The sequence below is a fragment of the Balaenoptera borealis genome (genome assembly GCF_965194805.1).
Source record: "Balaenoptera borealis genome assembly, chromosome: 3".
In the NCBI taxonomy this organism is placed as follows: domain Eukaryota; kingdom Metazoa; phylum Chordata; class Mammalia; order Artiodactyla; family Balaenopteridae; genus Balaenoptera; species Balaenoptera borealis.
In genome coordinates, this window is record NC_138866.1 from 164,791,091 (window position 1) to 164,806,845 (window position 15,755).

The following is a 15,755-nucleotide window of genomic DNA, read 5'->3' on the forward strand; positions in this document are numbered from 1 at the left end:
GTATATTTGAAATTTGCTAAGAGTAAATCTTAAAAGTTCTCATCACACACAAAAAAACACATTTATAACTATGTGAGGTGATGGATGTTAACTAAACTTATGGTAATCATTTCCCTCTCTCTCTCTCTCTTTTTATATATATGTGTATATATATATATATATATATATATATCAAATCATTATGTTATATGTACACCTTAAACTAATAAAATGTTATATCAATTATATCTCAGTAAAACTGGGGGAAAAAAGTGGTAGCAAAATAACAACACAAAGGTGCATTTCTACTGCCTATAAATGCTAACCAATTATAAAAACCATACATTATTATTTATGCTGCCCTTTTACACAATAATTCATTTTTAACTAACAGCAAAGCTATTTGCTATGTAGTCAAATCATACGAAATGTTCATTAATAGCTACAGACCTTCAGGGCTAAAAAAAAAAAAGACTTAGGGATTTCTACTTCTAACTGTAGAAAATCTTAATTACCTTAAATTACTGGTCATTTTTAAAAATTAATTAATTAATTAATATTTATTTTTGGCTGTGTTGGGTCTTCGTTGCTGTGCGTGGGCTTTCTCTAGTTGCAGTGAGCGTTGTGGTGCACAGGCTTCTCATTGCAGTGGCATCTCTTGTTGCAGAGCACGGGCTCTAGGCACATGGGCTTCCGTTGTTGTGGCACGCAGGCTCAGCAGTTCTGGCTCGTGGGCTCTAGAGCACAGGCTCAGTAGTTGGGGCGCATGGGCTTAGTTGTTCCTTGGCATGTGGGATCTTCCCGGACCAGGGCTCGAACCCGTGTCCCCTGCACTGGCAGGCGGATTCTTAACCACTGCGCCACTAGGGAAGTCCCTATGGGTCATTTTTCTTTCATGCTAAATGAAGCTTTTTAAAAATCCAGTTTATGAATCTCTCTTATGAATGCCTTAAATAATTGACATTCCTTTATACATTAAACAACCCATATCCTCTAAACATTTGTATTCTATTTACTCAAGTAAATCAAAACTTAAAAATTTAATAAATTCAATTTCCATAAAACACTTAAATATTGATTATAAATTTAAACTTTTTCAATATTTAATTAAAATCATACTTCTAAATTATCACACTCTCCTAAATGCTTTTAGCACCCAAGGGACACAAAGAAACCATACACATGATATAATTATAAGCTTACAAGGTGAAAAAGTGCTAATTCCATGGTTTAAATTTTATATTCATCAGTATTTTATTGTTATTCTTATTCATCCTGCTTTTTATTTTCTTAACTTTCTAATTTAAATATATATTAATGTAGACAGCATAGCATAAGGAACCCTTACCCATTACACAACAATTATTAGCTAATGGTCAGGTTATAGTTTCTTGTATATCCCTAACTCAATGCCCAGTCTACTTCCAGGTTATGAAGCAAACCCCAGATACTCTATTGTTTTAGGTGGAATTTTTAAAACTTAAGCAGCTTTAGAAGAAAAAAGGAACGAATTAAAACTATTAGGTTGAATCATATGTGAAAATGACATTTTGGTAGGTCCGAAATGGTAAAACAGTCATTTCATATGGTTTGGCCTAACAGAGTCGTAAAAACAAAAGGGCGCGCTGATGATTATGGTACATGATGATTTTCAGATTTCCTATACTATCAGATCTGGGAAAAAGCAAAGTTATTAACATCTAGTCCGCAATTTTTTCATAAAATCTACAGGTTAAAAAGTCCACACTCAAAAGTGAGATTAAGGGGACTTCCTGGTGACCCAGTGGTTAAGACTCTGTGCTCCCACCGCAGGGGGCACAGGTTCAATCCCTGGTTGGGGAACTTAGATCTCACATGCCACACGGTGTGGCCAAAAAAACAAAAGTGAGATTAAGAGGCATAGCAGATTGGGACTTTCCCAGTGGCGCAGTGGTTAAGAATCTGCCTGCCAATGCGGGGGACACGGGTTCGAGCCCTGGTCCAGGAAGATCCCACATGCCGTGGAGCAACTAAGCCCGTGCACCACAACTACTGGGCCTGTGCCCTAGAGCCCGCAAGCCACAACTACTGAAGCCTGCGTGCCTAGAGCCCGTGCTCCACAACAAGAGAAGCCACTGCAATGAGAAGCCTGCGCACCGCAACAAAGAGTAGCCCCCGCTCGCTGCAACTAGAGAAAGCCTGCGCACAGCAACGAAGACCCAACGCAGCCATAATTAAATAAATAAAATTTAAAAAAAAGAAAAAAGATACATAGCAGATGAAACAATTTTTTGTCTTCAAATTGCTTATTAAATAAAAATCCTAACCATAATGATGGATACATGTCATTATACTTTTACCTAAACCCATACAAAGTACAACACCAAGAGTCAACTGTAATGTAAATGATGGACTTAGGGTGATTATGATGTGTTGCTATAGGTTCATCAGTTGTAACAAATGTCCCACTTTGGTGGGGGATGTTGATAATGGGGGGAGGTTGTGTGAGTAGGTACGAGCAGGTGACATATGGGAAATCTCTGTACCTTCCCCTTAATTTTGCTGTGAACCTAAAACTGCTCTAAAAAAATGGTCTTAATAACAGTAATTTTTAAAAATCCTACGATCAGTATTTTCTTACTTGTAAAAGAAAAAAAAACCTCTTAATTAATCCAGCAGTTTTATAATAGATATATACTACTAGTTACATGTACTCTAATAAAACTAAAGAGGAAATCTTATTTTATACATTAAAGAAAGTCTTGGCTCATGTAATCAAAATACTCTTTTACAAATGTACCTATTTTGCTATAAATAAAAGTCATCACCTCTTCCTCTGGCTCATTCACTTCACTTTCATTTCCAGATTGTTCCTCTGTTTCAGCTCCTCCTTCTTCTTCTTCTTCATCCTCTTCAAGATTCTCTCCTTCTGTCATAGAATCTTTTGAGTCTTTGTCATTTACTAGGCCTTGAAGTGAGGAGAAAGTAGAAAAAGACAAAAAAAAAAGATAAAGGCAAGTTTTCCACAGTGAGTATTACACCACTTAAAGTATGTATTAAGATAATTCAACAGCCATTTGCTCAGAATAAAATATGAACAGAATTTAAAGCTATTTTGAGAACCATTTAAAAAACTTAATTAGATCTTTATTTCAACAAAGGAGCACTGATACATTTCTTAACCACTAGCCAAAAAAAGAAAATTTTTCTTTCCCTTTCTCAGAGCTTCAAACTGTTTATCTCAGTCTCAGATGAACAAAGGCAAACAGTAGCAGCACATAAGGTGCAGCTTCAGCCACATACAATGCAACCTTGGTCACACTTTTTATCAAACGATATTTCAAGAATCTCTAAAAACTCAAGGATATAATAAAATTATATCGCTTTAATGGAGAAGTCACATTTGACTATCAATTTGAATGTCTGCAAATTAAGACTGAGGGAAGGAGGCAAAGCTATATGGTGACAGATCTAACAGCTGTGTCACCAAAGAGCTTGTTTTTTTCTTCAGTAACAGCGTGTTCCTCCAAAGGGAATTCCCTGGCTTGAATCTCTTTCCTCCTCCTCATGTTCATCCACATTTTGCTGCCTAGTCAACTCTTCTTTATTATCATTTGAGTTCCAAACTACTCTCTACTTTCAAGATGCACATACTATGGCCTCATCTGATCGGACTTTTCCCCACGCTCCCTAGTCCTAATCAAGCCTTTTCCTGTAGTTGGGGTAGACTCTTCTGTGTCACAAAGTACACTACCTTGCATTCGTGATCATCAAATTGCTTCTCCATATAGAATATCGTTCAATATGCACTTTCAAATCCTATACATTCTTCAAATTCAGTCTAAGTTTCACTTCCTGCATAAACTCACTGAGTACTACTTTTCCTCCTACTTACTCTAAAGCACTTGGAGAATTGATCACAGCACTTTACATTTAAAGATACACCATGTAATGGTTTTTCTAATGATTTCAATACATGTTACATCAGATTATAAGATCCTTGAGAACAAAAAACTTTTTTTATATATTCAAAACTCATTAGAGGCCATATATTGATAAATACACAGTAGGTGTTTAGTAAATACTTGTTTATTCACAGAATCTTAGACAATTAGAGCAGACAGAAACTTTAGTGACAATGTGATTTAACCCTTTCATTTTATGAGGTATACTGAAGCCCAGAAAGTTTGAATAACTAACACAACCAACAAAAACAAAAAATTACTCCAGTGTCTGAAGTCTAACCAATTAAGAACTGACAAAAACACAGATGTATAGCGTGATGAAAGTAGGTATATTCAAGTTTGGAAATTAAAAAAAAAAAAAAAATTGAGAAAAGATGGATAAAGCTCAGAGAGATCTGTTTTAAAAGAAAAATAATACTGAGGGAAAAAATTGCTATCTCAGATTGAGATACCATTAACTTACTATTTTATTTATTTATTTATTTGGAATTTCAGAAGCAATATATTGGGCTTTTATGTTATCAAAGGCAAAAAATTAAAAGTCAGGACTATATAAATCTAAGCACTCTCAATAAAAATATCACAGTGCTGATAAACTCACATGGCCTAATATACCATTATACCTTTTTTATAGCCACTTTAAAATACGTGTCATGGGAAGAACTCTAATGGATAAGTAGCTTTGTTTTGATAGCCGTACATCTAATTTGTAAGGAAAATACTACTATTTCTAACACATTTTCACTTGCATTGCAAGTTAGTTTCAAAAGCAGTTTATAAATATATTTTGCATTTGCTAAGCTGTAAAATAAACTGTTCAGTTGCTGACCTCTAGGACACTGTCAATCTAAAATAAACAATGCAGATAAAAATGTACAAAGGACATATGGTTAATAAAATGTAAAATCTAGACAGTAAAATATTAAAAATGTGGGTCAGAATTAAGTGTACTTGGGGACCAAAATCAAATACTGTTCTCTTGAATTTGAGCTGCTTGGTGCCTCAGTTTTCCTGCTCATAACAGACAGAGTAATAATTGTAATACTCCCTTTCAAATTATTTCTCTGTTCACTAGACATGCTGAGTATTTTCCCCACATACTTAATATGTCAGAAAGAGCACAGTCTTTGAATTCTGGCTCGATTGTTAACCTAGTATTTTGTTTTGGGCTTTACGTAACTCACTTGTCAAATATGAACAACATTACCTTCCACTTTAATTTTGGCAAACTGGAAGTACTCAATAAAAATACCAACTCTTCCCTGCCCTCCCTCATTTGATTATGTTACGTTCATCTAACTGTTGTGTGTCAATTTGCCTGTGCTCTTTATGTAAGTGATAATAACCTGGCACAGAAATTATTTTCACTTCAATCCTAGTTATTTCTTTCATCGTACTAAAGTTTTAAACACCCAAATCTGCCAACATATGTGTGCTTTCTTGCATCATTTTAAAATTTAGGAAAATTACCACCTCTCCGAATATCTGATGATCAGATCTATTTTTAACTTTTAAAAAATAAATATTTAACTCCTCAATCCATCTGGAGTTTGATGACATAAGATGTGGCTCTATATCAATTTTCCCCCCAAATGCTCACCTGTTGTTCTTATCCTATTTTTAAGATTCCTATTTCGTCATACACTAAATTGTTTTGTATTTAATTGGGGCAACTTCTGGGCTTTTATTTTATTCTACTGATTTTATTTTTAATTTATGAAATACACTCCTGTTTTATAAGTAATTTATTCATATGACTTTTCTTTTTTCACTTTTATTCTTCCCATTTCTGTTCCTTTTATAATATTTTAATATAATCTAGAACTTCCAAACCAGAATTAAATTACATTGCCTATTACCATTTTGGTTTTGTTCTTAAAGTGTGTCTTACTAGAGAATGGACTTGAGGACACGGGGAGAGGGAAGGGTAAGCTCTGACAAAGTGAGAGAGTGGCATGGACATATATACACTACCAAACGTAAAATAGCTAGTGGGAAGCAGCCGCATAGCACAGGGAGATCAGCTCAGTGCTTTGTGACCACCTAGAGGGGTGGGATAGGGAGGGTGGGAGGGAGGGAGATGCAAGAGGGAAGAGATATGGGAACATATATATATGTATAACTGATTCACTTTGTTATAAAGCAGAAACTAACACACCATTGTAAAGCAATTATACTCCAATAAAGATGTTAAAAAAAAAAAAGTGTGTCTTAGAGCCAGTAATTCTCTCTATCCTGAGAAAACCAAGATACACACAAAAGTAACATAATAATGTTATTTATAGGGGTGCAAAATTAGAAATAACGTGTCAAACAACAGAATTAACACATTCATACAAAGGAAAATAGCCAGTTTTGTAAAAAATTAAATATTTAGAAAAGTATTTCATGTCAGGAAGAAATTTCATAATATATTAGGTAGAAGAAAAAATCCAGTTATAAAACTGCAAACACGTGAAGAAATTTTTTTTAAATAGAAGAACATATAGCAAAATGTTAACACATGACCCTCCGTGCATATGAAATATCAGTGATTTCTGTCTTCTTGGCATTTTTCAAAATTTCTGCCATGAACACTTCATTACTTTTAATAACAGTAAAATGGTTTTAAAAATATAAGAAAACGCTAACTATTAAGTTAGCATTGGGTAGCTATAAGATTGAAATGATAATGAATTTGCAAGTGCTTGAAAACAAAAAACTACCAAAAGCAAGATGCTATATTATCTTATGGTTTATCAACAGGAAACAGATTTAATATAGATTTATTCATGTATATCTTCTCTATGATATTTAGACTCTAAAACAGAAGGAAAATGGGACGACTTGGGAGCATATTGATTCTAGCTGCCACCATCCTTAGAGTGGCATTGGCAAATGGTGACCTATTTTTTTCCTTTCCATATTCTAAACAAGGACAGACTCCTCAAAAGAAGCCCGAAGTCCTTTAATTTAACTCGTTGCTAGATAAAGGATAAAGCATACTGCTCTCTTTACTGCTACCAAACTGGGTATCCAACTAGTATTTCCTCATGCCCACTATACAGAGAGAGCCATTCATAAAAGTCTTTGGGAAACAAGGCTAACACTATTTCAAAGCATATAAAGTAAATGAAATAAGTACGTAGATAAATAAACACTCTACTTGAAATGATCATTTTATACAATTAGAAATCTGAAAAGGAAAAGAAAGTAGATAATTTGGGACAAAGTTCAAAGAACAAAAAGAATCACATATGCCTTTATGGGTTGAGAATTAGGAAAAGTGAATAGTTGCATAATCAGTAGCACCTTTCAAATAATGCTCAAATACATAACAGCAGTCGAATTCTCCAAAAGAGGATTTACCTTGGAGAAAGAAACCCTATTACTATGCTGGATGTAATATGAAAAAATTGTTTTAGAGGAAAAGGATCACCAATGCCTTTGCCATGAAAAGTGGTTTTTCAGATATGCAACATAGTAAATTTATACAATCAGTATAACTGGTCACGGTAAGGGTCTCCTAATAAATAATCTCCTAATAAAATACCAGCTTCATAGGCTGAAACCATATGTCACTTTGAAATGACTACAATACAACATGCTAAGAACTATCAGCAAGCAAACCAGACTGGTAAGGCCCCACCCTGTTCCAGTTATTTCCACTGGCAAGGCTAGTCGGCTCCTACAGTCCTTTACGGGAGCCATTCAAATGCTACCTCTTCTTCCAGAACAATCTCAGAAGGATACTGAGAAAGTAAAGTGACCAATCCTCCTGTAGCACATTTCTCACATGTTCTCTAGTCTTTAGAAACAGAGACAACTCCCCCAGTGACTAGGATCTAAAATTTGGTGGGATACTTTCAAACTTCTAACTGGCACTCCCCTTATATAGTGTCAAGCCTGCACTGTCTTAGGAAATAGTGTTATTGAAAATATATACTGTATATGAGATGCTTTAATCAAAAGTAGGTTTTAAATTAGCAACCTAAAATTCTAAAATTAAGAGAGGCTGACAGGATTATATTTTTTCCATCATTATCATTTGCTTCAAGTTTTACATGACTGTTTTCCTCCAATTTGGGATTATTTAATGAAATCAAGAAGTAAGTCACCCAGGTCTTACCTAACACTATTATGTAACACTCAACATCGAAAAACAGAAAGTATACAAAAGTAAATGCTAACTGAAAACATTATAAAGCAAATTCTAGAAACGATCTGCCAAATACCATCTTTATTTTCTCTCTGTAATTAATTGCTTACCTAGTTTTATTAAGAATTCTCGTTCCAAGTCGTGTACCTGCCTGATGGATTCTTCCAGAGAATTACAGAGTTTGATCTTTGGTCTTAGCAGTTCTAGTGTGTCACTGATCATGTAATCTATGTCAATAGGAAATGGATGGTCTTTTGTCCAAACCTCCAAACTTTTCTTCCACCAAACATAACGCTGACAACAAATGAAAAATAAATTTAGCTATAAGAAATTAATAACAAAATATTTAAAATAATCTGTATCGTGACATCACCTAGTTATAACAACTAAGCTAAAGAGTTGTACAAGACACCTACCATTTTTATTAATGGTCAACAGCAATGATCCTAGCACATTTATTTCCCTCCATCTATATAGTTCCTAAGCCATCTGGTGACTTTAATTTAAATATATTTTTTATTGTTAACTGTCATAACCTTTTTTTAAAGGCAAGGAAAAATTATAAATAAATAAAACAGCAAATACATTTTCAGGTACTGAAACCAGGCAGAAACTCCACTCCCAAATCCCAAATAGGGCTTAAATATTTAATTTTACAAAAACAACCAAATTCAAGGCAACGGTTTTGATAAATTATAATTATTTTCTCTATACTACCTGCTCTGATTTTTTTAAAGAGTCGAAAGTATCTGAAGATAGGGTTTTTGAATATATAAAAATCAGTAATCAACAAGCATTTATTGAACATCTACTGTGTATATGGCACCATTGAGATATTTTCCCTCGTCTCCTAGCTTGGCTCCTTCATTCTATTTTGTACTTGTAATTCTCAAGTTTAACTAAAAAGCACAACCCCTGAATTTACTTGTATATAAACAGGTGTTCCTCTGGGTGTTTAATCTTCCTGTCCAGTTTCTTCTAGGTCTCTGCTACTCAAAGTGTGGGAACTCAGAGCTTATTAGACATACAGAATCTGAGACGTCCCCTACCCTAGGCCAACTGAATCACAGTGTGCATCTTAACAATATAGCCAGGTGATGTGTGTACACACTGAAGTTTAGAAGCACTGCTGCAGGTGAGCCTTTCTATCTGCCTTCCAATATGTAACTGGACACTGTGTTACAGGCAGCACACACTGACTGCATCACCCAGGCCTCACTCACTTCTTACTCCCGTGCCCTAAGTATATCCCTGCTACACATTCCTGCTATTAATCAATGTGGAAAATACTTTTGTCTCTTTCTACTCCTGAATATTTCTGAGTGGCTCTTTTCTCTCTGCCAGTGATGTCAGAGTGAGTGCAAATAAGAACACTCTTCTGAAAGGGATCCTGCTTTAGATGCTGATAGTGATAACTGATATTCTGCAGCAAAACTTTGGTTTTAAATACAGGCAGTCTCCAACTTAAGGCATTTCTTACATGCAACAGAGAATCTGAGTCTCAAATCTTCAACACCCCTTCCCCATTTTTGGCTCATCAATTCAGAAAACAGGAGAGTAACAAGTTACCCTCTAATGCAGAGATAAAGTAATAGGAGAAGGTTACAAACAGCTCTTCCCCAAGAGTAGTTACCCCCACTTAACACCAGCTACTGTATGGATGTATTTTTGACACCTCAAAGTTATAGTTTTAAATTTATTTTCTTTGTCAATGGGTAAATGAAAACAACATAACAGATTAGCTAGAAAGGAATGATCAGATAGAACTGAATGGTACCATTGGTACTTTCAGTAACATCTGGAGAATTTGATAGTGAGCTATTCCCCCTAACCAGTACTTGTAACATTGTATTTGATGGGAAATAATGATTAGGTTCCAGACAACCAAGCTACAGCTAACTTTTGGAACATGAACTGCAGAGAAGTTGTAGAACTGTCTCTGTATTTGTATCTGAATTTAATTTATACTGTACTTGCTCTAAACCACCAGTTTACAAAAGGAACTTCAGATATGGAAAGCACAACCCAAGAGTTTAGCAATGAATGAACAAATATTTCTTTCAGTGTTAATGATGGGTTTTTTTTTTTTAATTTAGAAACAAGAATTTTAGATATAAAACCACAACACAGATGAGTGAGAATATTATCAAATGTATAAATACTACAAGTAATTTGATTAATTACTGTACCAAATACAAAATAATCCATACTATACCAAATTTATAAACTGCACCAAAATAATTCCCAAAATTAATGATCATCAATTATAAAACTTAAAATGTAATCAGAATGTTTATGATAGAATTCATCATACATATATTTTTTAAATTTTTCTTTCTTTTTTTTGGCCATGCTGTGTGGCATGCAGGATCTTAGTTCCCTGTCCAGGGATCGAACCTGTGCCCCCTGCAGGAAGCACAGAGTCTTAATCACTGGACCGCCAGGGAAGTCCCCATATCATATATTTTAAAACCTCTAAAGCTAAGCATACTTGCAAGAAGAATAAATCTCACCTAACTATGAATATATCTTATACATAATATATGAATGCTACAGGGTTTCTTCTCTAATATTTTTGTAACACAAGCAATGCATTAAATGATGCCAACTGCTTATTTCAATTTATATACCTGAAAATACACAAGGAAGCAATCGAGTTTTCGTTTACTAGAACCTCTGTCAAAGTACTGGCCACAGGTATCCAAAATAGTGCACACTAGTCTAATCCTGAAAAGGTGCTCGGGAGGGTCCAGTGAACTTGGAGAGCCATCAGGGTTAACACCAAATGAAGTAAAAGAATAAAGAGTTCTAAAAATAACAGCCGATTCCACCATTCGGTAATTATAAAGTTCCCCTAAGAACTTGGCACTGCTGATACGTCTCTGATTAAATTTAGGTTGATTAACCTAAAGGGGGAAGAAAAAAAAAAGCAGATTTCCATTAAAGAATAGCAATGTGTTTGAGAAGAGGTAAAATTTCCCTATGTCACTTGACAACATCACTCACTGAACAGAGAAAAAATAATGGGTTTTCTTCTTCCTTTCTAATAGGTAGTCACTTCTGGGTGTCCTTTTTCTCTCTCTAAGAAATGTCTACCATTAAAATGTTTTAATAAAAAGAACATGTTAAGTATTAAATTTAATATTAAGCTATTGTTAAATGAATTAATAGTTTATGAAACAGTTAAAATGTAATTCTCCCTATCAGCCCTCTGTAACTTATTTTCTCTGAAATCCATGAATTAAGGAAACAACAAGCATATAGAAAGAGGGAAATTCTTACAGAAATTCTTATCAAATGATTACCAATTCTCCTAATTAATAAATTTATGAATTCCTGTAACACGAATGACAATAGTAACCAGGAAATAATAAAAATTTACTATACTCTTCTAAAATAAGCTTAACTGGACTTGAAGAAAAGGCAAAAAATACTTCAGCATTAGCCTGAGAGAAGACTAGGAAATCTGACACAACAGGGTTTATTAAGAAATCACTATCTTCAAAAAAGTAATAGTAAATGACACCATATGGGGAAAAGAGGGTTTTCAAATCCTTATTTTTCAGTAATAGGACTTTAAGGCTGTCTAAATTGTCCACGGATTCCAATTTGCTGCAGGTCTTTGTTACCTCCATTCCTAATCGAATATCTTCTAAAACTCCATCCACAACATGGATTCCAACATCCTCCTGGTAGAGCACTAGTCCTGCTAAGAGGTTGGCTACACAATGAATGCTGTTATATTTCACATTCCAGATGTTTATCATACAACAAATCACATAGTCTTTCACTTCTTGGTCCTGCCAAGGCAACTTTCGCATCTGTCTCAAAACCTAAATGAAGAGAATTTTTTTTAAATTACTAAGATAAGCACTAAGTAGTCCAAAATACCCTATAATACAAATATTTTATTATGATTATACAGTCACAGAACTTTTGAAATGGAAAATACTTTAGAGATTCTCTACCAGCCTTTTCACTTTAGAGATAGGAAAAATAAGATTTTTCTAATTATTGGTAAAATTTATTCACATTTTCCCTTTATCTTTCCATAACGCCCTTAAATTTCCTAGAGTTTCCAGGACTTCAATCAAGCTAACAGTATACACTCATACTCAGGTCACTGAAAGAAATACCCAAGATTTAACAAAAATAATGTTTTCTTTTGTGCATGATTTGATGTAAGTAACCTCAGACATTTCTTTTTATAAATGAAAAATTTCCAATAAGGAAATAAACCCAAGGTCAACTGGTTAAAAGATCCCTTAAGATGGAGGACACAGGACTTCCCTGGTGGTCCAGTGGTTAAGACTTTGCCTTCCAGTGCACGGGGTACAGGTTCGATCGCTGGACGGGGAGCTAAGATCCCACATGCCTCGAGGCCAAAAAACCAAAACATAAAACAGAAGCAATATTGTAACAAATTCAATGAAGACTTAAAAAAAAAAAAGGTCCACATCAAAAAAAATCTTAAAAAAAAAAAAGATGGAGGACACAACATCAAGACTGACATCACACAGTTTCCTTGGATGTAAAGGGGGGATGATAGGCACTTACTCCATAAGTCTGGTCTAAGGGTTAGACAAGTTAAAGTGCGTGAAGTACGTAGGAATGTGTCTGGCGCATTACAAGCACCCCATAAAAGTTAGCTATTACTTTCAAAATCTCTACTGGTAATGAGATAATCAGCAGAGATCTAGTCATCATCAAGTTCTTTCCATTTTTATTCTGAAAGAAAATGGATACTGCTGGCAGAATGTAAAGTAGTCCTTTCATCTCTACTCTATACCCACAATCCACCTTTCAAGCACTAAATATGTTCTCATATCAGCTTCAATGGAAATGTTAAAGTCATCTCAAATGCATAAGCATTCCATACTTTTCAAACTTTTAGCCAATTCTAAAACAGCTTTCAAATCCTGTTGTTTTAAACAACTACTGTCTCTGGATCCCTGAAGGTGGCTTCAATTTTCAAAGTTGCGCTCATTCGTCATCACCTTCTACCCCGCCCACCCACGACACATGTATTATTCCATGCCTCTTATCCTCCCCATAGGTTTCCTCTGTCCAGAAGTTAATTTGCTTCAATTTTTTTCCTGAAAAGAAAAAAGTTCCATACCATGTTGTTTCAACTTGTAGAGTTGACCAAGAAATGTTTACTCAACATGTCTTACTTAAAAGTGAAAATTCTAACAAGGTAACTACAATAATTAAGGTAACAGGTCGGTGGTTCTTAACCTTTTCTGGAAATTGACCCCTGCTGAGAATCTAAAGAAAGCTACAGACCCTCTTCCGGAAAAATACAGACAGGCCCAGAGATTCAAAATCATTAAGTTCCAGAGGATCACGGGCCTCTTAAAGCCTACTTAAGGTTAAGAACCCCTGTACTGAAAGCAAAATATTTAAAGGCAAATTCTTTACAGAACATCAGAGACAAAGTAATAGTTTCAAATATACACACAGCATCAACATCAAATTCAGAAGAATTACCATTTTAATTAGAATAAGAAGTTACTATCATAAAAGGAAAATAAAACATATGTCCCATACATTATGTATCATCGTATGAATTCCTTCTTGGGATGACTTGTATGGAATCAATCATAATGGAACTTGGGATCTAATCCTACCTCTCCTAAACTCCACTGCTGGGACTTTAACAACTCTGCTTCAATTTCTCCATTTACAAAATGTGAATAATGCAAACTACTTACATTTCCTAACTATACTTTGTGGGGCACTGAAGCAACTGATAAACAAGCTGATCTAGGAAAACTGAAATATATGTCCCTGACCTAAAACAATCTGGTGTAGGGCTAGAAGGAAAGTGCACTGCAATCGGTACTATTATCATTAGGACGAAAAAGAATTAATTTGGTTGAATGTTATATAAGCTTAGCACTACCACAAATCTCAAGTTGACTGCTGTTCTATGATTTCATTAAGATTTACCTTCTCAGTGGTAACCTTGGAGAGATCCTTGTACAAAAGTTTCCGGACATATTCCTGGAGAGGAGGACGTTTCTTTTTCACTGTTTTTTCAGCTGGAGGTGGGTTGCAGTAGTAATATGCATTCTCCACCATTGTGACATATCTTGCATCGAGATGCATGGCTTGTTTCTTTCTCATCATTTGTTCCTAAAATAAAAAGTCTAGTCAAAATACTTTCATTCTAAGGTTTCTTTCTTCCTAACTAAAGTTCTACTCTCAGTGATAAGATTTCAAGATAAAGGGCTAGAAAAGGGAAAAAACAATTACTAGGTATCTCTAAGAGTATGCAAGCATACTAATTGTTATATCACTAATCATGTTTTTAGAACAAATTAGTCCATAACTGCTTGGTCTTAGGCCTTGTCCAATAAAATACTCAGAGAACTCTGTTACAAATATAACTTGACTTATAACTCTGCCAAACTATATGAATTCTACGTAAAACAAGGCTTATATACGAGTGACTGAAATTAAGGACCAACAATATAAATAAAGGGGTGAATGCCTCTGGCTGTTCCACACACAACAGCTGAGAATAACTTTACTCTGAGAGCCTGAGCCATCCAATGTTGTACCCGGTAAATCTGACATATCTCTACAGACAAGAAAACTAAAAGCCCCCAGTGTCACAACTTGTCCACAGCCCTCAGCATCAGCTCCAGGAGGTGATTAAAAACAGTCAATCATCATCTACTTCAGGATCCTCAACCTCAGCACTACTGCTGTTTTGGACGGGATAGTTCTTTGTCGGGGTGTGTGGGGGGAGGGTGCTCTGTGCACTGCAGGATGTTTTGCAGCAACGTTCACCTCTACCCACTAGACACCAGTTGAGAACCACGGACTGACCAGTTGAAGATCTTCAAACAGTACTCCTAGTTCTTAAAACAGCACCACACTAAGTATTAAGATTACTGAATTTATTCAGCCATTCAACATTTTACTTGGCACTTACTATGTGCCAGGCACTACGCTAGGTGCTGGAAGTCACCAGTGAACAAGACGGACATGGCTCCTAGCCTAAGAGTCTGGCGTAGGAAGACAGAATAAACAAGCCAACAAATAAACTAACAACCTTTTAAATACTAATTGTGAATAGTGTTATGAAGGAAAATAACAAGGCCCTAAGATGGAGAGTAATGAGAGCCCACTTTAGTCAGGGTGGCCTAGGGACAGCCTCTCTACAAAAGTGACATTTGAGTTGTGCTCTGAAGGATGACAAAAGGTTGAGAAGAGACACAGAGAGAGCACCTGAGGCAGAAGCAACAGCAAGACGAGAGGCAATGAGGAGAGAAGGCTCTGTTACAGGAACTACATGAAGGCCAGTGTGGCGCCAGCATGGAATGGCGTGAGATCAGCTCTAAGGAGTGAGGAGAGGCTCGGTGAGACCAGATTCTGCAGACCGTGGTTAACAATGCTGGATTTGAAGCCTGTAGAAAAGCACTGAAGAGCTTCAAGCAGGTGTCTGGACTGGGGTGGCAGGTGGTGGCGGGTGGAGGCAAGACTTCAAGCTTTGGAAAGAAGGCTGTGTCTGCAAGCTCAGGGAGGGCAGGGGCTGCAGCATGTTCACTGCTGTAAACCCAGCACGTAAAACAGTGCCTGGCCTAGCACATGGGAGGCTTGCAATTAATGTTTATTAATATACAAAGTAATGAATGAATTTTTTAAAACACATTCAAATCTTTCCCATGGTCTGCCTTTCCATA

At 35.6% G+C, this 15,755-nt stretch overlaps 1 protein-coding gene across 11 annotated transcripts in view; it reads right to left on the reverse strand.

The window, feature by feature from the left end:
* Window positions 1–15,755, reverse strand: part of UPF2 (UPF2 regulator of nonsense mediated mRNA decay) — a gene marked incomplete at its 3' end in the record, with an annotated part of 208,980 nt that overhangs the window by 138,165 nt on the left and 55,060 nt on the right. For all 11 annotated transcript variants that reach the window (XR_014242607.1, XR_014242608.1, XR_014242609.1 and 8 more), the window contains exons 12-16: window positions 14,014–14,199; window positions 11,691–11,894; window positions 10,692–10,967; window positions 8,172–8,355; window positions 2,787–2,926 (exon numbers count right to left, since the gene is read on the reverse strand). Coding sequence is in view for 4 of the 11 variants with exons in the window: in XM_082385282.1 (XP_082241408.1) it covers window positions 2,787–2,926; window positions 8,172–8,355; window positions 10,692–10,967; window positions 11,691–11,894; window positions 14,014–14,199 (990 nt within the window). The remainder of the gene's footprint in view (window positions 1–2,786; window positions 2,927–8,171; window positions 8,356–10,691; window positions 10,968–11,690; window positions 11,895–14,013; window positions 14,200–15,755) is intronic.